General features: G+C 37.9%; 1 protein-coding gene across 2 annotated transcripts in view; it reads right to left on the bottom strand.

Moving 5' to 3' along the window:
- LOC148423856 (partitioning defective 3 homolog B-like) overlaps positions 1-24,814 on the bottom strand; it is a 118,281-nt gene that overhangs the window by 79,420 nt on the left and 14,047 nt on the right. For both annotated transcript variants that reach the window (XM_088415659.1, XM_088415658.1), the window contains exons 4-12: positions 21,210-21,363; positions 17,960-18,054; positions 14,507-14,559; positions 9,924-10,007; positions 9,268-9,393; positions 8,327-8,579; positions 8,064-8,172; positions 5,612-5,751; positions 5,415-5,543 (exon numbers count right to left, since the gene is read on the bottom strand). In XM_088415659.1, coding sequence (XP_088271785.1) covers positions 5,415-5,543; positions 5,612-5,751; positions 8,064-8,172; positions 8,327-8,579; positions 9,268-9,393; positions 9,924-10,007; positions 14,507-14,559; positions 17,960-18,054; positions 21,210-21,363 — 1,143 coding nt within the window. The remainder of the gene's footprint in view (positions 1-5,414; positions 5,544-5,611; positions 5,752-8,063; positions 8,173-8,326; positions 8,580-9,267; positions 9,394-9,923; positions 10,008-14,506; positions 14,560-17,959; positions 18,055-21,209; positions 21,364-24,814) is intronic.

Genomic DNA, 24,814 nt, shown 5'->3' with positions numbered 1-24,814 from the left:
CTATCAAATGCATCTCATTATAGAAAAAGATGTTTGCAAATGAACCTCCCCATGCTGGTCGTTTACCATTTAAATGGCTTCCTGCAAAGATGGATCAACCGGATTATGTACCATTAACATGTCTCAGTGTGTCTATTGGTGTGCTTCTGATTTATTAAAGTAAGCATGACTGGCTCCGCATAAATTGCAGTTACGGTAGTCAAATAAAACATGCGCACACAAATTATTTACACGTGTCAAGGCCAGATATACATAGAAAAAAAAAAGGTAATAACACAGCCAGTACTACAAAAACTTTGCATCAAAATAACTGAGTTTTACCACCACAAGTCTTCCTTCAAGGATAAATACTTGAAAATACTGCTAAAACATTACCTACTGTTAAATGTGCATTTAGATGATAATGCAGTTGCAACTGCAATCAGCAACTCTGTTTTTTAAAGTGTTTATGCTCTTGACTTCTGGAAATAACTATCCCATTTGTGCCTACTCAACATAAGCCCCTGCTGTCAAATCACTCATCATACTTCTCCCACGATCGCCTAAATGCTAAAGGGTAAAGGCTCCAACCAGAAGACCGATTTAATGGTGGGAAGACGGAAAAGTTTGAATGCCCTACAGGAGAAAAAAACAACAGGCAGACCAAAAAGGTTCGATGAGATAACTTATCATTACAGGGGTGCATTGAGATGTGAGTTAGTCAACTTAAGAGTTTTTCAACCTACCAGCCGCCATTTGCCCCATTTTTAGATATTACGTTACCACGATATTATTACGATACTACGTTGCTGCAGATTAACCCAACTTGGCAAATCATGAAATATTTTACATAAAAAGAAACGACAAGGTGTTTATTGCTACTCCAAGTTCAAATTTGACTATCAAAGTAAAAATAAAACAAAAGAAATATATCTTGTGTATTTAAAAAAAACACAGCTTAGCCTTTCTGACAGTTGACTAATTCTGTTCCAAGTGCAACAGATTTTCCATTCAATTAGATGGAAAGCAACCATTTGAAATACAAGTGTTGTTATGAGATGGTCACAGCAAGAAATAAACTTGTATCTCAATGCACCGCTATATAGAAGGCCACAGAGGGGCATTCAAGGGCAAAGACAGCGCATCCCTTTTAAGGCATGTTGAGAAGAATGCAAGAAAGAACAGAGAACAGAAAATATACCGCGAATTTCAGATTATAAACAGTGGGTTTTTTTCACCCAACTTTAAGCCTTCTAACTGAATTGTGGGTTTTTAGTGCCACGTGTTATTTTCCTTGTGTTCCAAGTCTTTTTTTTTTTCAAGCAAGCAATTGTGTCACTCCATGTGCTTAGTGTTAGCTATAGACATTTTAGAAACAGATCACCTGTTGAAGTATTTGGATATATATCCAGATTTGCTCTGCACAAACGCACGCCATCCTACCCAAGCCAGTGATAAGATGCTGAAGGAAGCTGCTTTGCTTCTCCGAAGACAAATCAATTCAGTAGTGTCAGCAATTAGGACCAAGTAGAATAAATTACCGCATTTTTTTGTCAGTAAGCCGCAACTTTTTTCTTATAATTCGAGCCCTATGGCTTATAGTCCAGTGCAGCTGATCTGCATTTTGTTGTTTGTTTGTTTTGTTTCTAGCCACTAGGAGTGAATTTATGGAAGAACTATGAAAAAGAACTCAAAAGATGTGAATCAATCACTGTGCTCAAAAATAGATTTAAAAATATAGTATTAAAAGTATAAAAATGATGTATACATTGAATAAGATATAGTGTGTGTGTGTATATATATATATATATATATATATATATATGCGAGCAAACGAGTAAGCCAGGCGTTAGAAATCTCAACTCGCACATATGTGTCTATATGATTGCATAGATGGATTCTATAATTATTTGTATATTCACTAAAGTAATCAATCAATTAAACAAAAGGGAGACAGAAGAAGATGCTAGCTGCTCTTTAAGTATACTGTTGGTGTTATTGTGAAAATATCCATTTTCTATAAATAAGTTGGTGTTCTGTTCAATCTGTTGAAGACAGGATGTTGATGTCGACAGAAAAATTAACACACAAATGTTTTAAAGTATTAAAAACATAATAAAATAAACCATCCATATACCAGTTTTCAGCCTAAATATCTGATGTTACGACCTCCGGTTTTTAGTCCAGTGCAGTTTACTGTAACAAAAATTGTTTTTCGCTCACATTTTGCTGCTTTCGCTTATAGTCCAAAATATCTGCAATGAGTATTCTGAACATATTGTTTTTGTGACAGCAGAAATATTTTTGCACCCGTGTTACTTTGTGCAGTTTTCACTTGTTTCTTCAAGTAAAGGTGGCAGTTTTTATTCTTTCATATATGTATGTAAACATATTCAGCTTATCAAATAAACTATACTACATTTTGTGAGTGTTTCATTTTACATTCTCGGCTGTTTCGAAGTTGGACTTATAATAGGGGTTAAAATCTTGTTACTCGTACACTTATAAATGTCAAACGTCTATGATGAATATGCTGATAATATGAAACTGAGGAGACAAGGAACAACAAAAAAAAGAGAAACCTTCTTAGCAGACATCCCCTGAGATGTTGGGAAGTCCTACAGAGAAACGAAGCTGCCTTGGAGTTTGTGTGTGAGTGTATACGTGTGCGTGAACAAGTCTCTGAGGGCATAACAGATGGGGAAATGTATAAGGATGGTTGTACGGGGTCACAATGGTGACGGTCACAGTGAAAAGTGACACACAAACACAGCAGCGGTGTCAGGTAGGGGAGAGCACAACCAACTCAATATGTTGTCTTAATACAGACAGGATATGCTTAAGAGCCCATCTGCTGCAATCAATATCTTTGAAGCTTATCAGACCCCTTTGAATAGATTTTTCCTTTCAAGGTGGTAACCATCTTAAACATTGAATCTATCATTTTTATTTGTGTGTGTGCGCGATGCAGAACTGGTATCTACGATCGGTATACAACACGTTTTTATACATACTGTACATTATGCTCATTAGCATGATTACATGCTCAGGTAGAGGTGACTGTGTGTGTGTTTTGCGGTAGAAATATAGTCATGTGTTTGTACTAGACCGAGCGCAGATGTTAACATACAACAGCAGATGGTGGTTTGAAGTGAAACATCGCCAATGGGGGAGGAGAACTGCAAGAAGGATCCATTATTTCATCGTGGTTCTTCTGGCTCGATGTTCCGTAAGCAACCAACCTCCCATGCACTAGCAATCGGAATTAACTCATTCACTGCCAGTCGTTTCATAAGCAGAGTTGCAAGTGTTTTTAAAGCGTTTTGATGGTTCTTTCAAGACACAAAATGATGGGGTGCACATTTCTTTACCCTGGAAAAAATGGGTGCTTCTAGCTTTTTCTGTTTTTAAGTAATGAGTAAGCAGTAGAATAGGATCAGTTTCACCCAAAATATCTTTCAAATGAGCACCATCTAGAGGAGTCAAAAAATACCACAAGTGCTTCATGAAGCTTCATTTGTCCATCACTAGTGCTCAAAGCTCAGGCAATGACCAATCACAGCTCACCTGTTAGTCATGTGGTGTTCAACGTTCAGCACTTGATCTCGTTTTCATGACAGCTAGAGGAAAGTTTTGATTTTTAGAAGTATGAAGTGTACATTAGTCTTCAAATTATAAGCATAAAATTTTACTGCCAGAAATGGCAAAATAAGTAGACTATCCCCTTAATTTATATATATATATATATATATATATATATATATATATATATATATATATAACTGTATTTTTTAAGCTAACTTGAGCAGATTTGTCATTTTGGAAGTGTGCCTTAAACCAGCAGTCGTATTACTCCAAAGAAGCACTCCGTTACAAAAACGTTGGTGGCATCAGAACAACGAACTGGCTGTTACGGCACCGTGGACCTTTAAATTAGAAAGAAGAAAAAAAGAAAGAAAGGAAAAGCCCTATTTGAAGACAAAATCATTTATTTAGAGATGTCTACCAATGGATGGCAATGTATTACTCAGGTTTATTAGTTGTGACTTTTTTACATTCCTCATTCACTCCATTGATAAAATAATTTGTATTCTGCATTTTAAATTTGGAGAGGAACTTCACATTTATGATAATGAATGCCCAACCTTTAAACTTGATACAGTAGTATTGACCCCAAAAAATACCGATGTGGTATATTCCTGTGTAGTGTGCATCACCGAGCAATCTAATTGTTTAAGAAAACACACACAAGTATAATGGTTGAATCCTGTATTCTGCGGCCTATTTGTGTGCATTATAGATTGTACACGGTCACTAAATAATCATGTCCAAATCACATACACACGCACGCATTGCTACTTTATTGACATGTTCAAGCTGAGCTAAGCTATTTCTATGAGAAATTGCAGTTCACCCGTATAATTAATCAGTTCTCACGATTAACTGTAATGGAGAGTCAATCCGTTCATTTTTCTCATTCCTTCTTCAATTCCGAGTCGTCGAGCCGGAGCCTCATCGATCTGGCTTTTTCGTCAATTCAAACAATCGCCGCATTCCATTTTTCCAAGATAACATTTGCATTCTCATTTGTCGAAACTCGACTCTAGATTACTTTTGTGCACCAGGTGCCAAATACCTCCTCGGAAGTACTAAGAGATGCTGAAATAATTGCACACCCAATACCGCAAGGGCAAAGGACTGTAAGACTACAAGAAACTTCTCATGTGCAGAAAAATGACGTCTATTAACTGACACACCGTGTTAATGGATTATTAATTAATTACTTCCGTACAAGTGAAAAGGAAATCTGAAGAAGATTCATTAACTGAATGGCTTTGGCCTCTCAGGACAACAGTGTGAACTTGATCAAAATGCTAATGTAAGGCTGTGTTAGTGTGCTAACGAATACTATGCTATGATTCATGATAATTTTAATTTGTATGTAATGTCTGGTAGCTCAAAACGGTTTTAATTAAGCCCTGGGTGAAATACAAATTAAAAGTGCTTTATTTGAAAACGGAAAAAGAAAAAGCAATGAAGAAGAAGACAGACTGAGAATCAGAAACAGAATTGATATGCATTTTATTAAATGGTAACTCGCCAGAGATGGAAGAAAGAAAATTACCTTCAATGTGAGGCTTTACAGTGTGCTCACTATTCACCACGCAATCACCTTGCATCTATCATACCATGATGAAATGCCAATAAATTGCATTCATTCCTATAGGCTGCTGACCTGGCAGTCTTCCGGAAAACCTTGATGATTGGCTCAACAATCACGGCACAGGTTTTTTAAGCAATGAAAACAATGACCGTTTAATCAGAGTAAGGAAACCTCCATGATATGAAATGGAAAGTTGACCCAAAATATATTATTAGTATGATTGGGTGAGGAAGTCATTTGGTCCCCAGACAAAGCATTAACTGGACCTTACCATCTCGCGGGGGAGAAACATGTCTTCTTGTCGTAGAACCACGAGGCACACGCTCTCTCCGTGCCGCGTGCTGCGCAGCATGCACACCAGTTCCTCCTGGCCGACACCTGTTATGTCCACGCCATTTACCTAGAAAGAACATCGCCATTAAACATCTCGTAAACATCGAGAATATAACCCTTTGCGATTTTTCATACCTCCAGTATGCGGTCTCCCGATTGCAGGCGTCCATCTTTGACAGCCGCCCCACGCGGCAGGATATTTTTGACAAGAATTGGACCAGGACCGTGAACTGACGAATCTCTGGTTACCACCGTAAAGCCAAGACCATCTGAACCTAGAAGAGCGACATGGAAATATTTGTTAATCGTTACGCTCAAGTACATTCTTTCCCTACATTACTCCAATCATTTTTAATTACTGTAATTTCTCAAAAGACGCACCTATGTATAAGGCACACCCTTAATTTTGGGCGTCAAATTGTGGTATTTTCTATTTTGCCGTGTATAAGACGCACCAGCACTTTGGCAACAATGTAAAGACTATAGCAAACTAGCATAATCTTCCTAAACTCTTCATATTTTCTTGTGTTCATAAAAGTAAGTTGTATATATTTGTTGCGCTTGAGTTCATTTTACCATAAATACCCGAAGTTGCGCAGAATCCGTGTTTCAAGCGCATTCTGTGCACCTTACACGTGAAAAACTCCTCAATTAAAAAAAATCTCCAAGTCGAAATTGTACTTGAGTAAAAATATCGCTTATATTCTGTGAAAAACCATTATGGAAATATGGCTACTTTCAATGACAGGTGAACCATTGAATTAAAGGTCTCTTAACTTGTTTGATGAATGACAAAAGTTAAGTGAAAAAGGGTAATATTATAGGTCAGTTGACAACCAAGTGTAAGTATTGCAAATAATCACGGAAAACTGAAGAATCAATGCAACTTCCTTCCTTTGATAACGCATGATAAAAGCAGCCAGCAGTTGGCGGGTAGTGACTATAGTAAGCTCCAATCTGTCAAGTTCGACTGTAGAATGAAGTGATCAATGGGCAAAAACGCAAACACAAGACATACATTGCAACTGACCACGCCTCGTTTCAAACATTCACATAGGCGAAATGTGGAGAAAATGACTTTGGCGTTGGTCGGAAACAAACTAATGCCACACTGTGGGCTTTGAGCACCTTTGTGCCGCATATAAGATAGAACTCTGTGTGTGCGTCGCTTTAAAACGTAGGCCCGTATCTGCAAAGAGTTCAGGTGTGGGGCAAAATAGGGGGGGCGGGGGGGGTGAAGTATAGAAACAGTGAAGCGGAAATGAGGTGTAAGTCTAACGCAGTAGAAGAGTGAATGTTCTGGAAAGAGAAGTGAGGAAGATTAAAATACTAATCAGTGAAAAACAGGCTCACATACTGTGCACGTACACACGCGAGACACACACACACACACACAATGTGTACGAAAGCACTCAAACATGAATGCCAGTGCCCAATACACAGACTGGTTGTGTGTTTTATAGACCTCATTTAGTCTGGTCTCTTTAGCAGTGCCAAGTCAGCAGTTTGGTCCGCTATGAATTCATATCAGCAGAAATGAACAGATCAATAAAGACTTAATAGACCTTGAAGAGAACAAGTCAAGAAGATGGAGAGAAGAAGGAGAGCTAGAAAGGGAAAAGGGTGAGCGAAAGAGAGAGAGGGGGAAAAAAAAAAAAGCAGCTCCATTGTATACATTCTAAGACCTGAGATGTGCGAGATATAGTCAACAGCAACATTAGAGTAAATGAAATTCGCAAGTATTGTACTTCGAAAAACAATGGCTAGAAAATACAAGTATACTTTGGGGCAGTCCTGATTTGGCTTAAGATCAAAGGGGTGCTAGCATACTTTAATTCACCTAAGTCAACTCAAAGATATTTCTTTTGGTTTGACTATATTTTTGTTTTGTTTAGAAACACTCATATTTACATGTATTTTTATTCGGTATGCCTCTGTAACATAAATTCCCACTCAAAACATATTAGTTGAGGGATATTTCCAAAAGATGAGATTAGATTCAAAATTTCAATCAAATCCTGTTCTCTAAAAGACACATGAAAGAACATGTAAGCATGCATAGCTATATTACAAAATATACATATATAACTTGATTTGAATTTAGTTTGTTTAGGTGCTTCATTTTGTATAAGCACTATGAGTGCTCCAAGTGAGAAGAGTCAATGAACAAACACTAAGTGGTACTTGTAAACCTATGTTTTTTTTGTTTTGTTTTGTTTTTATTGAATTGACATCAAAAGGGAGGTTGAGAGTTGAGCAATGTACATAATGATTTACTGTATAATCTTGAAAACTGAAAAAAAAAAAAGATCTTCCGAAACTTAACTTTAATTGGATTTGGAGACAGCAGCAATCAACAAGCAGCAGATTGTGCAATCACAGTAATAATAATCACATACTGAGTCGAGATTCTTAATAAAATACGGATTTAACACACAATTTCATAGTATGGTATGATTGCAAAAGTCATGTTTTTTTTTCTTCCTAGTCCTAAAATAACACTTTTTTTTTTAAATTATCGTGAGCAAAAAAATCCTGCAAATGAATGCAAATTCATGTTACAATGATGTTGTATGACTTGACTTACCTTTTTTAAGGTCGATTCTCAATCTCCGTCCTCCTTTCTTACCGGCCAGCAGACCGGACAGGGCAGGGCTTTTTTCACAGAGCGAGCTCTCACTTCCCGCTTTAGATCTCTAGGTAGAGATGTTTACAATCAAATTCCACTTCACAGCTCTCAGGTATTTGAAACTGCATTTACTTATTTGTATATGTTTTTTATATCCTATTTCACGTCAAGATATCTCGTGAAATAAGGTTATCTTGGAGCCAAGGCACGCAAAGACTCACAGCAGTTTCCAGAGAGCCATCTTCTTCTGCCGCTCTCACGATGGCGCTCTCAGGAGGCTTGAACACAGGTTTGGCTTTGACAGGCGGAGGTGGCTCTTTGGTTTTGGGAATTCGAGGACTGCTGTCAGGACCGGCATTGTTGCTGAACAGCTGACCTATCAGACTCTTCTCAAAGCGTTCTCTGTTGGATGAAGAAAGCACTTCCAAAGAGACCACAGGGGAGTGCATTGCCTGCCGGAAGATTTCTTGGGCTCTGAGAGATGGGAAGAGTGACAAATACTAATATAAAAATACGCATAGTCATAACACATAATTAGAGATGAAATGTTAAAATACATACATAGGCCAACAAATGATGTCACATTATGAGAAATGTGTTAACACGAAACTGGTGGGTGAGAGCCATTAATGAAACGTACTCATTCATTTGTTTATTCCCTGCGCTGGCAAATTCCTATGTTCTATATTGTTATATAATTAGATTATACGGTATCCCCAAATGTTGCCAAGTTAGCCTACTTGACGCGTACTTCACTGCTGTAATAAACACCGACAAACATCGAGTCTCAAATGAGTCCTGAACAAATCTTCTCTGAAAGTAATACAACAGAATGAGCAGAAACACAATGTGCTCTCCGTGGATTACCCCTCAGACATCTGCCAAGTATCTTTTGTATTGTTCTGTGATGTTGCAACATGTTAAATTAGCCCTCTGACAAGAGAAAGGCAACATCAGTGCTAACAGGAAGAAAAATCAGACCTAACATCAAAGTGTACCCTCATACCTTGTTCAAAATTTTGGAAAGGATAACATCCCCATACATTAGGTTAAATAAATTTAAAAAAAAAAAACATAAAATTATTTAATTAGTTGTTTTGCTTTTGATTACTGCACTATCACCAATTAGCATTTTTTTTAGACCTAAAGAGCAAAAACTCACTGGCTAAAAGTCTTGTCCATGAGGTCGGTGTTGTTTATTTTGACGATGCATTCATCCTCCTGGAACAAACCTTCCTTACTGGAGCGGCTTTCTTCCTCCACTCCACGGATAAACAATCCAAGAGACCTATGAGAGGAGCATATATAATAATGAATATTATTGTCATATGTTTATATAGTAACTATAAAAATACATTTTTATAATGTACAGATACAGCAGTGGCTTGAATTAGGAATTTCTGGGATTTTTCATTTATCTTGCAAGCAAAGATATGAGTTATGAGTACCTGAAGAAGTTTGGCAGATAAAAAGCAAAAAACGGTTGTCCTTAGGCAATCACCACTTGACTTTTGTTTTACAGAAGGTTTGTTCGTTTAATGCTAACACATAATGCAAAACAGCTGGCTAATAACATATGCATCAATGTCATGGTGTTACAACCTTTTCAACTATGGAAATAATAACAACAATGGTGCAGTAACACATGTAGACAGACAACTTACTGTAAAAATGCTCACGGGCATGTCTTTTCTAGTCGCACTCAAGTGAAGGCATCAATTTATATCACACTTGCATAAGGCAATAAAACAAGTACCGTAGGACTAAAAGCAAGTTTCTTTAGTTTTGCATTTAGATTTCTAAATGTATAAAACTCACCGTCCACTGAGAGATGAGCAGTATGGAACCACATGGATTCCTAAAGGACTGTCCCCTCCCAGGATCTCCACCGTTCTGGTCAGGCTACACAAATAATGAAAATATATATGAATAATAAGCTTGTCGATTTCCGAAAAAGAAGCTGAACACAAATGCATGCATTGGAAATGTGATAAGTAGGAAGAAAATAGCAGAAAATTCTCTCACAGAAACATCCATCCATTTATTTCCCGAAGCACTTACTGTATGAAGAATAAACAGAAATGTGTCTACTCTTCGAATACAATGCTAGACTGATACATTACTTTCACAAATGTAGTGGTTGAATTAAAGGATGTATTGTGAAGTTATTCCACGAGTGCAAACCTTGTCTTTAGAGATGGGATTATTATACTGAAAGTCATCCAAACAGCGCAATTGTTGCATGTGGAAGTTAGTCAACGATTTTCTTCTTATCTCCTCCTTGTTGGTCATCTATGAATGTCTTTCTACATGGGATTGTTCACATATGAATCTGGTTCATGTTGTTTAAATTGGGGTGCTTATTTGTCTGTGTTTGATTAGTTTATCTATCAGAGCGCAGCCAATAATCCCATCTTGCCCTTCTCGCTACTCCCTTCTGTGTCTGTTTTTTTTTAAGAAGTTTGCATCAACTTAGTTTTGCGCTCTGTAGCGACAACCTCAATTATTTCTTTAATGCCATCTGCTCCTTTCGTCTTGATCTCTCTTAAAACCCTCCATCCGTCCCGAAGCACCCGATGAACTGAGCAGTAGGTACAGTGATAGACTTCAGAGAGAGGACTGTTGATCATGGTGGCTGGCAAAAGGACGAGCGATGAAAGATACACACTCATTATCTTTTGCCTCTCCTCCACAATAGCACAAAAGATATCAAGCTGGTGCTGTCTGATCATTATTGAAGAAAGTCAAGGTGAAACTTGAAGAAGGTGGAAAAGTGAACGGATGGTTTGGCCATTAGTTATGGAAGGGATACCTGAGATGAACTTCCAGTGGAACCCATTTGAATAACTGGAAAGAGATACTTATTTAGGAGTAAAATGTTAACACAGTATTTTGTCTATAGGCTCACATTTTTTTATGTGCAAATAATACTTTAAAAACACCACTTGCTGGTGACTGAAAAAGACATTAAATGGGCTCCAGGCTCAGGTAACAACCAATCATGGCTCTGTTTTCTGAGTTTGGTCATGAGACAGGCTGAGCTGTGATTGGCTGCTCAGTCAAGAGCTAGTGGCAAAATGTGTTTTTAAAGTTATTAACTGTTCTTGAAAAAAAATTTCATATTCATATTATTTAGACCATCTGCGAGATTAGATAGTACATGCCATAAATCATCTTTATTTTTAATATCTGATTGAACAATTTGACCTACTTATCTGATTGTTTTGTTGACATTCACTTTAGCACAGCTCCATCTGGTGGATGCATAATGCAAACCCAGCCAACTACTCCAGCTTCTACTCTATGTGCCATATAGTGCTGTGTGCCTTATAGTGAGGAAAATACAGAAATAGAACAAAAGAAAAATGTGAGCATGGTATAAAGAAAAGTCGGGAAAAAAGCAGAGAAAGGGAAAAAATTGAAGCAAGTGAAAACTAAGTGAAATAAAGTACTGAATTAATTAGACAAAGCTAATGAGTAGCATTAATATGAGGAAAGGGAAAAAGACCCCCAACCCCCCATGTCTTCCCGTAGCTCAGCTCTGATTTCTTACACCCATAGCAAAATTCAGATTCAAGTACTTGCATTCATTTACGTTTCCTTTTCGATGTTTGGTATGTTTGACCCAAAAAAAAACCTCAAGTGGTGTGACGGGATAGAGAGATTAGGTGTGAAAAGAGAAAGGACACCGATGCAAAAGGAAAAGGACAATAGACTTCACAGGGCACACACACAGACAGATGAAAAGAGCAGGTGTTCTCCACCTGCCACTTCACTGATGCTGGATATGAAAGACTGACACATGTAGGAGAAATTACCTCCAAAAGGATGCCTATGACAAAATGGAGCATTTTCATCCTGTCATCTATTTTCTAATGGATTGAATAGATCATTCTCCGTTCGCACTCCAACATTTTTACAAGCTGATCTTCAAAGTGCATCACACAAAATAAGGAGTGGAGTGAATGCAAAGTAGCAAAAATGTTAATGTTATGCAAAATGTTAATGTATGCAAATACAAAAATAAAGACTAAAAAATTGAATAATTTATCTTTTGAAAGAGTTTTCTCGACTTTTCTACCTCTCGTGTGATGATGCGTGGATCACTGGATACCCAGGTGGATTCCCAAGCTTTTGGAGACATTTCAGTGCATCTTTTGTAAAGGTAATAGGCACGTTTGAAGCCTAATTTTAGGTTAAACTCTGACTTGGAAACATCTCCCGATACTACCGAACAATGGCACGTCTTCAGCAGCCTGACATACTTCAGAGTAGGTAGACCAGATCATTTAAGATCAACACAGATTAAAATACTTTGTAAGCCAACAACAAATTATGCTGGACACCTTAGCCTGCTAGTTAGCTTAGCTTCTTCTATTTTGTCTTTAAACTACCATATTTTCTACACTACAAGACGCACTGGATTATAAAGCGCACCTTCAATGAATAGGGTAATTTAAAAATTTTCATAGAAAGGACACAACGCGTTTTAAGGTGCATAGAATAGAAGCTACAGAAGTGGCTGGGGTTATGTTATGCGTCCACTAGATAGGGCTGAGCTAAAACCCATAGTTTTTGCTCAGGTTGTTTTTGTCTCCATAAATTCTGTTTCTAAATTGGAGAATATATAGCATAACAAAATTCCAAACGGGGTTTTATAAACATTTTAAATTGTAGAAAATACATTTATAGCTGGAATACAGAGGTCAAAATTGAAGAATTTACATGGCCATGAAGTTATTTTATTTTTCCATCAACCAAAAATGCTGCACCGTATTATAAAACGCACTGTCAGATTTTGGGAAAATTTAAGGCTTTTAGGGGCGCATTACAGTGCGGAAAATACGGTTCTTTTTTTTGTTTGTAATTTGTATCTGGGTGTCATGTGGCACTGTGGCTTCTTCCCCAAGTCTGTTTCACACATCGAAAATCAGTTAGTAAAATTTGCCATACATATGTGTACTACCATTTTAGCTTGCCTCCATTTGGATTCTAGGCGAATTGATTTAAAAGAAATTATACTTGCAACAGGAATAGGCAAAAAAGCACAAAGCAAGGAAGCATTTGGTGTGGGAGAACTTGACTAACGTGACCTCAAGCTCATCAAACAGTTCTGGGTTGAACTTGTATGGATCTTGTGATCCGGGGTCGTTCATCAAACATCACCATGACCTTGCAAATATGCTTCTGGATGAATCGACAAAAACTCTGCAAATACTTTACAAAGGACTGGCTCTTTTCTTTTTTTTCTTTCAAATGATTAATGGACGTGAAAACACATCAAATCTGAAAAATCGCTTGAAATCGAGTTTTTATAAAGCACTGCAGACCTTCACCTCCTGTTTTCCCAGAAACAGCTCTCAGGCAGAAATATGTGGCGCTATCGAAACCCATTCCAAAAAACAATTTGCAGTAAATCTCATCCTCTGGATGAAAATGACGCTTTTATTCAAATGTAATGTCATCATCTTCTTGGTTCTGTGATTTAAATTATGATAAGCTATTACAGTACTTACAGTAGGTGGTACAGATATGCAAGCACACAGTTTGGCAGCACATCAGCGATTCAAACACAAACACATAAACATTGATTGAAGGAACACTTTACTGTCCGAGTATTTACGGCCAGTCAAGGTCCATAGTTTCTGATTTTTTGCAATTTCAAGGCTCGTTTCACCGACAAGCACAGAACCCGCTAAATCACTTATACATTACTTCTTGCTGTGAGATTTGTCTTGTTTTGAGTGTGTGTGAGTGCGAGTCGTAGTGAAAATTAGCATACCAATTCCTGACAATCAAATTACTATGACTGGGGAGAAGTTTATACATATTTAACATCGCCCTCAAAAAATAACAGCACTCCCAGAAATATGGAGGGATGGCTGGACAAAAAGGACAGGATTTTTTTAGAACTAAAATTTGCAAAGCAACCATACTCATTTGATTACAAATGAAAGATGCCCAATTTAGCATTTGGAGTACAGAATATTAAATGTCTCCCAAGGGTAATTTTTTTGATCCACGTGTGTGTGCGTATGCTTGAGTGTGTCTGTGCACGACCTTGTTTTGCTCTTATGTAGTGGGCTAATGATGAGGAAGCTTTATACTAACTATTGCTCCAAAGGCCTTGATCTACATTTAATGACGACTGATGATGGCCAAGTAGGACACAAAAACAAACATGTGCACACGCACAAAAAAAAAAAACATACATGTTGACGTAAACAAAGCTATGTTGACCTTTCTTCGACATGAACTTGATTGTGTTTATTTTTTGGAAGATTATTAAATGGAGCTTTTGTATTTAGAGGCATTATATTGTGTGTAGTAGTCATAAAATTGAGGATAGGCCAATGTAAAATCCACAAATTTCTATAAATATGCTATACGGCTATACTGACCTGTCATTGAAAGCATGTTTGACTTGAGGTCTCGCAACAGCAGGACTTGCAGCCTGGTAAGAAAGCACACCAACACTTTGTTTTAGTTAAAGGCAAAAAAAAATCACATCCTGATAAAGCAGAAAAGACGGACCAAACAAACAACGAACATTACAAGATTGTACTGAGTAAGAAAATTAGCTGAGGTATTGCTCAACTGTCCATCCACTTTTATTACAGGTTATCGTGAGTCGTGTCCATTATTGGTCATTTAGAGAACACGTGCAAATATAAGCAGTAAACAACTGCGGAGCGAGGCAAAAGATGAGCATTGAAAAGGCAAGAACCCCACAGACAGTGATTGACAGATTACACATGCACTACATATGCTTATGTTATGGTGACTTGAAAAACGATTACCCTGGCCAAGATGCAGATGCTGTCTTATTAGCTTAATTACTGTCAGAGTGGCAGGTAGCATTCATTATCCTAACACCTCCATCATATTAAGAACCGCTGAAATACAGTATTAATTGGAAAGTCTATCAGTGCATAATTGTATGTCTCATTTAATCGAAAAATAGCTCTCAGAGGTAATTACTGAGGGCCAATAACTTAGTTTTGAAACAAACAGTACTTTGTATAAAATGCCAATGAACAGAAGTGCCACATGAGTCATATTAAGCTCATAAAGCATTAGGTGTATACTGCAGGCAAAACTGAATTCCTTTATAAGTACTGAAAAAAAAAAAATACTACATATTTAAAGCAATCGGGTATGGCAGTTTGAGATATAGAGCTTGCACTTTCAAAATTCCCAAACTGTTTTATTTGTATAGGTGTAGAAAAATCCATTAACTGCACAGTCAATATATATTAGCAGGTGCGGATATTTAAATCAATGGATATCACGATCTTGAGAAAACAATGTAAGAGAAATGGGATGCACACAAATGTCTTCTGGGTCAACCAGAAAGTGGATTTAAAAAAAACAAAAAGACATATACGATTTTTTTTTCCCAAAAATAATGCAGTGTCTTGTATATTATTTTAGATTTTAGGTACGTCTTACTGCCACACTGGCTGAAAGTATTCAAAGAAAACACACACAGAAATGTAAATAGAAACACCCAGACAGGTACTTTAAGGAAGATGCTGGATGGCTAAAAAGTAGTATAGAGCCTTCTAGCCCCAGTAGTATTCCAGGCAAGAGCAAATAGTCCCAGTCTGATTAACACTGTGTAACTAGCCTGCCACTGTGCCACAAAATAAGCAAGAGTTAAAAAAAAAAAAAAAAACAAAGAACACAGAACACAGAAAGGGATTCAGTGCAAGAACAATTACTTTTTTCCTCTCGCTGTTCTTACCAAAAGGCCAAGTGACATTTTGAACAATTACACAGGGCCATTACCTCCATCGGAAACTGGCAGAGCAGATGGACAATTGACTTTGTGTGTGTGTGTGTGTGTGAGAGAGACAGAGAGACACACACAAAGAGAAAGTGCAAAAAAAGAGATGCCAGTGTTGCAAGAATATAAATACTATATCGGAATATGAAGACCAGGATCAAATCAAATAATAATCATTAAAAAAAAAAAAATGTAAGCCCATGTAAACAATGTGATTTGCAAATAAAACCAACAGAGAAAGACATGTTTTTATCGCTCCTCTGAGAGACTTTGGCAGCAGAGCAAGAATTGATGCAGGCCGTCCACCAACATCCCTGAGCGGAAGCAGTTCTATAAGAAGGGATAAGCTAAAATCCATTCAAGTCTACGTGCAAGGCGAGCACCCTCCCCTCGTTTAGCTCTCTCTTTCATAGTCATCAAGGTTATTGTGCTTCACAGCACACTGAATGACCCTCTATGATGGCAAAATCTATTTCCCCTCACCAACCACACATGCACAAAATTCTGTATGAAGAATTACACTGATTATTTTCTGCTTTTAGCCTTAGAATTACATGCAGATGTGATATGATGGTGTGAATAACCATAGTTAATGTGGTTTTGGTTATGTGTGCGTCACATTGGGTCGGAAACGAAAAAGATTTGGTTGGATCCAGTGTTTTACGTGGGCCAGTGTGCAGCGATATGCACTTCTAAATTTTAGCCTTAAGCACAGCAAGACTTTACGAAAAAGCGGGCACGCTCCTACTATATTTCTCTTGTGCACCGTGTAATGCACAGTAATTCATCTCCACCAAATTGATAGAAGAAAAAAAAAAAAAAAGAGACAAACAGCTGCTAACGGGGGTGTTGACGTCTGGTCTATCCCGGCGGTCTTCGCGCATTGGGCGGGGTACACCCTGAACTGGTTAGCAGCCATTTGCAAGGCACACAAAGACAAACGTTCGCAAACACACCTGAGGACAATTTAAAGTGTACAATTTACCAACCATGCATGTTTTTGGGGAAGTATGTGCAAACTCCACACGGCAAGCTTGAAGCCGGAAGCGAACCGCCGACCTCTGAACCAGACTGAAAATGTGCCACCACGATCGCTTATTACAAGTGTATCAATTAATTGGTTAAATTCACGATCAGCTGTTACTCACCGCATAGTTTACCCGGCAACAGTCAAATAAGGGGAGGCCACCCCCCACACATACACAATTAAAGCACTGGCTGGAATTACAAGTGACGCAAATTCAATCTTGAATTCTGAAGTGGCAAAATTCTGAAATATGTCAAAGGCAGTGTAAACAGAATAATGACTGGAATTGGATGTCTTCCAGTCTTGTATCTGGGCCCTCGCAAATGTGGATAAAAATCCAAAACACGTCAGATATCTGTCAATGTGACTGCCGAGTAAATGCGCAAATCGAGCCCACCGCATCGATGTGAGATTTACCTTGTCTGAATATGACATATACACAATCGCACACCCGCGCCCCCCGTCGCCGACAACACAAATGAACGTGAGGAAAAAATATCCACCGTTTCGAAAAATGACTGCACACTTTGTCTATACTAGACTCTCCATTTCAATCATAAACCCAGCGATTCAAAGAAAAAGATCTAACATGATTTACTGTTAAAATCAGAAACATGTTAAAACAGCCACCCAAAATCAATGTAGATGTAACCATGTTTAAGAAGAATATAAACCGCATGAACATATTGCTCTACAGGCATTAAAAAAATGTGTCCAGAGAGAAATCTCAAGAGGGTCACCACTCAGGAGTCCAATCAGGCATGGAGATCCTTTCAAAAGACTTCTCGGGGGATTTGCTATGTCCAACCATGTTAGGGTGATAAGTGTAACACTGAAATAAGTTCTCAAGAATTAAATCATTACAGACAAAGTATAATTATGATAAATGTGACTATAAGGCAAAAGGCTGAGATAATATGCACCTCAAAAATGTGAGTAATCCTTAGTCCAAAAAAGTGATTCGCTCTTTTGAGATTGTGAAGTCACAAATGAAGGTCAAGGTTTCGCAAACATCGTTTTACGATGTCAGTGTCCTACCATCTCAGAGGTGTCTTCATGGCGGGAGGAATCAAGCTCTGCTGATTGAGCGCCGAGAGCTGAATCACTGCTGCTTCTCACCAGCAGGGGGGTGTCTGTGAAAATACAAGAGCACATTATGTATATCATCATATACAGTATATAGATATGATGTGCTGAGCTTAAGTTAAATCTGTGGCTTAAATCGTGTGTGCTATACTAGCATAAAATAGAAAGCAAGATAGCATAGGTACCTGCAAAACATTTTCCATGCCATGTTCTACCCGCTAAAAATTATTACACAAATCATAATACAGTACTGTACCGTATTTTAGGGACTATAAACAGCAACTATTTTCTTGTGAATGCATGATACACACGTATGCATGATTGTAATGTATATATGTGTGATTGTATAACCTAAATGAATTATGTGCTATGTGTTTATATCGTCACTAAAAGAATCAATTAAGCAGGAAGACAGAAGAAGACACTGTTGAAATATTGATTTTGAATGTGAACAGCTATTTGACTGCAGTCTTCTGTCAGTTTTATGTTGAGAATATTCATTCATCCTTCCATTTTCTATAAATATGTTGATGCTAAAAAAACAGGTGTGTTAAATCTATTGAAGATAGGATTTTGCTGCAAGCAGACAATTTTTAAAAAAGTTTTAAATAAAAAATACACTTTAAAAACGTTACCATCTTTCTGCGTAAATATCGGATGTTACTATCTGTGGCTTATCGTGTTGTGCGGCTTATTCGTGCCGAAAATTGTTTGTTTTTCTTTGCGCGATTTTTGCTGCTGCTTATAAGATGGTGCGGCTCATCATTAGAAAAAATACAGTCATTTATATTTTATCAATGAATTGATAAGAGTATTTTACTGAAAAACAGCAGAGGGCAACTGTATTGTGTTTTATATATGTGAAGAGGTACAGGGCTCCATTTTAGCTCCTCGCAATCAGCAGTGAACAGATAAAAGCTCCACTCTACACATAAATTACATGAATCATCAATTCGCTTCATACAGTAACTCGAACACGCTGTCTCTCATTGGTCGAAATGGTCGACAAGTACGTGATTTGCAAATCTGTGTACTGTGTACACCTAGGTAAAATATGATTGCATCTTCCGTTGCACATTTCATCAGCCCACTGCATAAAATAATCATTAAATGGAAGATGATGAATGAAACGTTCCTCTGTTGACTATTGCTGCTCGAGCCCAGCAAAAAGGTAGAAATGCAAAACGGTAAAAGGGCTATTTTAATGTTTAGTACACTCCCTACTCTCATATGTGGCCGCTTTAATCATAATCAATTGAGATACTGTATATACATTAAGACCTTGGTGATGTGGGCCTGGTGGTCCCATTGGGAATCGCATGACAAAGGTTTGGACGAGGGAACATTATGTGAGTGAACTGCCGTGAACAAATGACAAATGATATTTGTAGGGTCATGTATTGATCGTGACAAAATGGACCCCTGGTGCTCTTAAGACTGTCTGGGGGTAAGGATTACATCAATGCCATAATCAATGCGTCCTTCCCCCGCTGAATGGCAATGAAAGACAGATAAAGGAAGAGGACAAAAGAGGCATAAATAGTTGGCTCAAGTCGGCTGCAGCATGAGAAAAAATGAGGGGGAAAAGCGGGAGTAATTTGACAAGACATCTAGTGTGATAACAGCGCAAATGAGTAGCTAACATGGGACAAAAGTTTGATGTATTTATGATCGGGGACTATCTGAGACACATCGATTTTGTGGGTTAGTCATAAAATGTTGGTTTCAGAAAATTCCACGGGAACACACCAACGACACGCAAAAAAAAAGGTGAAAGACAACGTTTGAAGAGACAAAAAAGGAGAAAGTCTGTTTAGAACAGAAGTTGTTCTGTAGTATGAGTAGTAGACAGGGGCCTAACTCTGACCTTCTCAACTGACAGTAATAGTCTCCAGAGCGCTTTTACCCCTAATCTTCCATGACAACCGCACATTACCTCTAATCTCTCCTGCCAGGCAACCATACTGAAACAGACTAAACTTCCTGTCTTAACAGAGTCTGGATCGAACAGTGAGGGCATCTTTGCAACCTAGGGAAGTTTGACATCCTCAAATGCCAGGCTCTTAGGGAAGTCGGAGAAAGACGTCAGGGAAAAAGCCACATTTCTTAGAGTGCGTCATGACATGTTCAGTGTGACTTTTTCTACCTGTTCAAAACATCTCTCTTCCAAGACTAAAATCAGACGGCATGTACATCCAACGCAAGCAATTGGAGATGCACTTTCTGGATTTCTTTCAGGAATCCTGCCGCAGAAATAAAACAACTAAAGTGATGATAGCTAAACAGCATACATCACTTTTTGCCATTCGTTAGAAAGACGGCAGTCGATTCCAACGGCCATACCCAATTTCAACAGTCATGTCAGGAGCCGTAAAAAACAACCGAATTAATGAAAGGTTCGTCTGAGGAGACATCAAACAAAAAGGGAGGCTCCACGGATAAAAGGACAATCAAGGATCAACAATACGGATGGGGCATCCGTCCATCACCATTTTTTTCATCCAGCCAACCAACTACTCTCTCCCTTCAAGCTATGGGATTACATTACATTAGGTAATGAGAAGTAGAATTTAAACACTGGTGTGACTAAGTATTACTTCAGTTGTCTTTACAGTTTTTATTTCTAGCCTGTATTCTTAAAACGTTGTTCAGTACTCCTTTTTACTCACTTTATTTCATAAATGTGTACACCTATTAGAGAGTGCCCCTAGTGTTCAGAATGAGACACCACATCCTACAATTTGAATTCTACAGCACAGGTTGTTATTTTAACAAGTGTCGTATTTAGATGAAAAATATATTTACTCTAATAGCACTGGTCTAGCTCAAGTCTAGTTTTATTTACTCTAACAACATCAATAAAAATATGAATGTGCCAGCTAAGAATTAGGTATCTATTTTTCAGTCACTGAGGTCATGGTACTAAACATATGAATCAAGTCAAGTGGAATCATTGTTGAATTAGTTTTGTTTTCTTGTTTCAGAAAACATTCAAAATGATTTCAAGAAAAGAATGTAATTTCTCCCACAGAAAAAATATGATTATGTTTTTAAACGATTGTAAGACATAATGGTATGATCATATGGCAGTAGTTAATACTGGAGAGTACTCAAATACTTTTACTCAAAGTTGGCCTGAAAAAAAGTGGTGCATCACTAGTGTCTTAGTCAAACTGTCTTTTATTCTTCCCCCAGTACTCACTTGACTTGAGAGCTGATGAATTGACTTCTATCTCTCCTCCCGTGATTGGTTGGAAGACAGACAGCTCGGCTTGGTGGCGATCATGGCTGGGGGAAGGGCTTGCGTTGGCTGCATCCCTCTCCTGGGCTTCCTGTTCCTCATAAACAGCCATCAGCTGGTACAAATTAAAAAAGAAAAAAGACATAAGGCATCTGATATGTTTCCGTAATTGCTCAGATACTCGGTTCTCCCAAGTCATTTGTTGTCGAAGACCGAAAGCAGCAACTTTATGGTTTTAGAAGCTTTTACCATGAGAATAGAAACATGCTGAAAGAAAAGTGTTTGTCTTTCGATTAAATTACCTTGTGGATGAGGACACTATAAAGGACGTCCAAGGAGCCCAGCATTCCAACCAGAGTGTGTATAACTATTACTTAACAACTACCTCCATTTGTGTCCCGCCTCTTCATGTGTGTGACACCCGGCTGCTGCTCGCCTTGTTATATAGTGGAATCCCCATCTATTGAACATAGCACTGAGTCTGCGTTTAGCTAAACATGGGACAGAGCTCGTCAACACTAGGTTCCAGGGGCCTCCACACAAACGCTGAATAGACCTGTGTTTGTGTACGTATGTGGTTCTGGGTGTTTGTGACATAGACACAATATAGCGGTAAAGAATAAAGAAAGCAGAGGCTGCCAGTAAAGCCAGCGCCTTCCTGTGACACTAAAGTACACTCCATTGAGATCAGGGTCACTGCACTGCAAGGTACACTGTGTCCCTTACTGTATGTACTGTATGTATGAAATGCTGACGTTTATGTATGACAATTCAAAATAAAACCAAGATACAGTCTCTGCAACAGCCATCAGAATATCTTCAAATGGAGCGTTTACATACTGTCACAACTTTTCCACACGCCAAATAGTTTCAAAACCTTTTCCGCCTTTATTTATCTATTGAGATTTGAATTCAATTGAGAATTGAGATTGCTTCGTTGTTCTTTTGGTGATGAGCAGCGTTGTTTGCACCAGACGTACCGGATAAAGTTTTGGCCGGAAGGTTCGAACTTGGTTTTACAGACCTACGGTTAGGGTTGCGTATTGTTTGAATGTGGACCATTCCGGTTTGGATTTGGTATCTTCTGTTCGATTCAAGTTCCATCCGGTTCTCAGTTTCAGGAATTTGATTGCGTTAAGACTAACTGAAAACATAAAATGGTTTTGTTTGATTAGAATAATGATCAGAAAAGTGTTGATTAAGGAAAGGTCATTAACAGGGGGAATTCCTTGTATTGGTCTCATTTTTAATGACCAAAAACACCATTTGGGGGGTGTATTTTTTTTTTATATCCATCTTGCACAGCTAATGTACAGCATGCCTTTTCTTTCACCGCATAAAGGACGGTAGTCCCCTCAAAATGTGACTAAAAAGTGTTCTCACCTCACGTGGTTATGCAGTTTGTGTTTTGTACTGTTTTTTAACATTGTCAAAAAAAAAAGCTGAACCAGAGGGGAAAACCAAACTTTTAGAACATACTTATGAAATAATAAAGTGGCAAATGTTCCTTTTGTTACCAAAAGCTTGAAAAAGGTCAAATAGGTAGTGGTTCGCTGCCAATCGACTTTCAAGGTTCTGTGGGGTCTCGAACAGTTTTAAACTGAAGTGTCAAGTCATTGGCATCTTTTCATTAATAAAGAACAGCTTTTGTATTTTACTGCAAATTTCAACAGTTTGCAAATTGCTAATCTAATATGATTACTTCCCCTGTGCATCTATTTTTCGATCCAGCATCTCAATTAAAAGGAAATGTTAAATTCATTGATCCGAACACAACAAAGAAAGAAAATAACTCCTGTTCTGACGTCTTCAGTTTTACCACTCAGTGCCATAAGCAAGTAAATGTGCGCGCACACACACACACACACACACACACACACACACACACAAGCACGCAGGCACACATAGAAAAGATCCATAGCACCACCTAGTTGGCATTTTTTTCATTTTTTTTTGTTTCCGTTTTTGCCCACCTTATTTGCAACTTTGAAAAAACAAAATGCATCCTTAAAAAAATCCAGCATCCATCCAATTTATTATATACTCTGTTATCTACCAATTTTCAAAAACTATAACGTAAAAACATGGCTATTACGTACTATTCTTACTAGAAATACTAATTGCATTCTGTGTCATAAAAGGAAATAGGTAATCTGGGAGTGTGTGTATGTAAACATAACAAACAACTACATCCTAGTGTGTGTTGAAAAGAAAAGGCCATATGGAAGAGTATTATGGAGAATCATGTTGCCCAGATGGACACATTCTGTGCAGGCAATTGCAGCTGATCCGAAGATTCAACAGAAGGCATCTAAGGGCGCTTTCACAAAAGCGAACTCGAGTCCGCTCCACCACTTGGTTTGATTCACTTGGAACCACAGCAAATGAACTCTAGTGCAGAAAAAAAATCAATCATTTTTTTTTTAAATGTAGCTTAACCTGCTCTCTCTTTTTTTTTTTTATTTAATTAATGTTCTATCTTAATTTAGTCTACATCTCGCAATCCTATTCTAAGTCATTTTACCCAGCATTTCTTTTCTCAATCTGCTCTTTTTTTGTATAACCCCTTATCTCATTCAATTACCTCACCGCACAACAATGTATGTCTGAGTAGCTTTTGAAGTTGGAATTGCTTTCTGTCAGGTGTCACTGATTAGAACGACCTCCCAACCCGCACGAATGATGACATGCAGTGTGCCTTTTTCTGCAGCTTTCATGGATTTAAAACTGAACATACATTTAGGATGAGCAATGCATTCAAGAATGTATCCACCCTCCTATAATTTTTCTACTTCTTAGACAACCAGTCATATTCACGTTCTCACCGACAGTCACTCAAAGTGAATCAATCTCATGCTGGCTGTGTCAGCAATGTGTACCACTAGGCCAATAAATCAACAACTACAGATAGTCCTGGGTTTATGACAGGGTTCCATTCCGTCAACCTACCCCAAATGTGTACGTTAGTCAAAATACTGCTCACTCACGAGCAGTGGAAACTAGCTGACGAGTCCCACGTTAGCCAAAAGCTAACATCTTGTGGCTAGTCGGGATTGCGGCTAATCATATCAGCAGCAAGGACAGTGATACAAAGTTAAAGCTTCGTTGTGAGATTATTATGTCTTTTAAATTATACACACAACTATTGTGATAATTATTTAATTCATCATGGAATAACACATGTCAAATTGTACTTTTCACGTGTATTTTTGTAGAGGCAAAAAAAAAAAAAAACACTAGGTTTCTCCAACCTTGTGTTCTCTATTGTATTTTCTTAAACACAAATATTTAATGAAAACGTATACTTTTGTAGGTTTGATAACAAAACATAGCAAAGAATAGCTCCATGAGAAAGTCATAGTAATGTCGATTAGCAGTAAAAACCTTAGGAAATTGAAAAAATTAATAATTTTAAATTAATTCATTTAAAAATAACTGGGTAGTGCCCTCATTTAAAACATGCAAGTCATGCAGATTTCTAATGCATCAAGCATGCTTTAGAAATCTGAATCAAATCAAGAAACCAGAAAATACCGGAAATACAATCATTCAAGTTCAAACGACAA

This window comes from Hippichthys cyanospilos, chromosome 5 (assembly GCF_059441005.1).
Source record: "Hippichthys cyanospilos isolate Australia breed blue-spotted pipefish chromosome 5, RoL_Hcya_1.0, whole genome shotgun sequence".
NCBI classification, from domain to species: Eukaryota; Metazoa; Chordata; class Actinopteri; order Syngnathiformes; family Syngnathidae; genus Hippichthys; species Hippichthys cyanospilos.
This window is presented reverse-complemented; position numbering and strand designations above follow the sequence as displayed.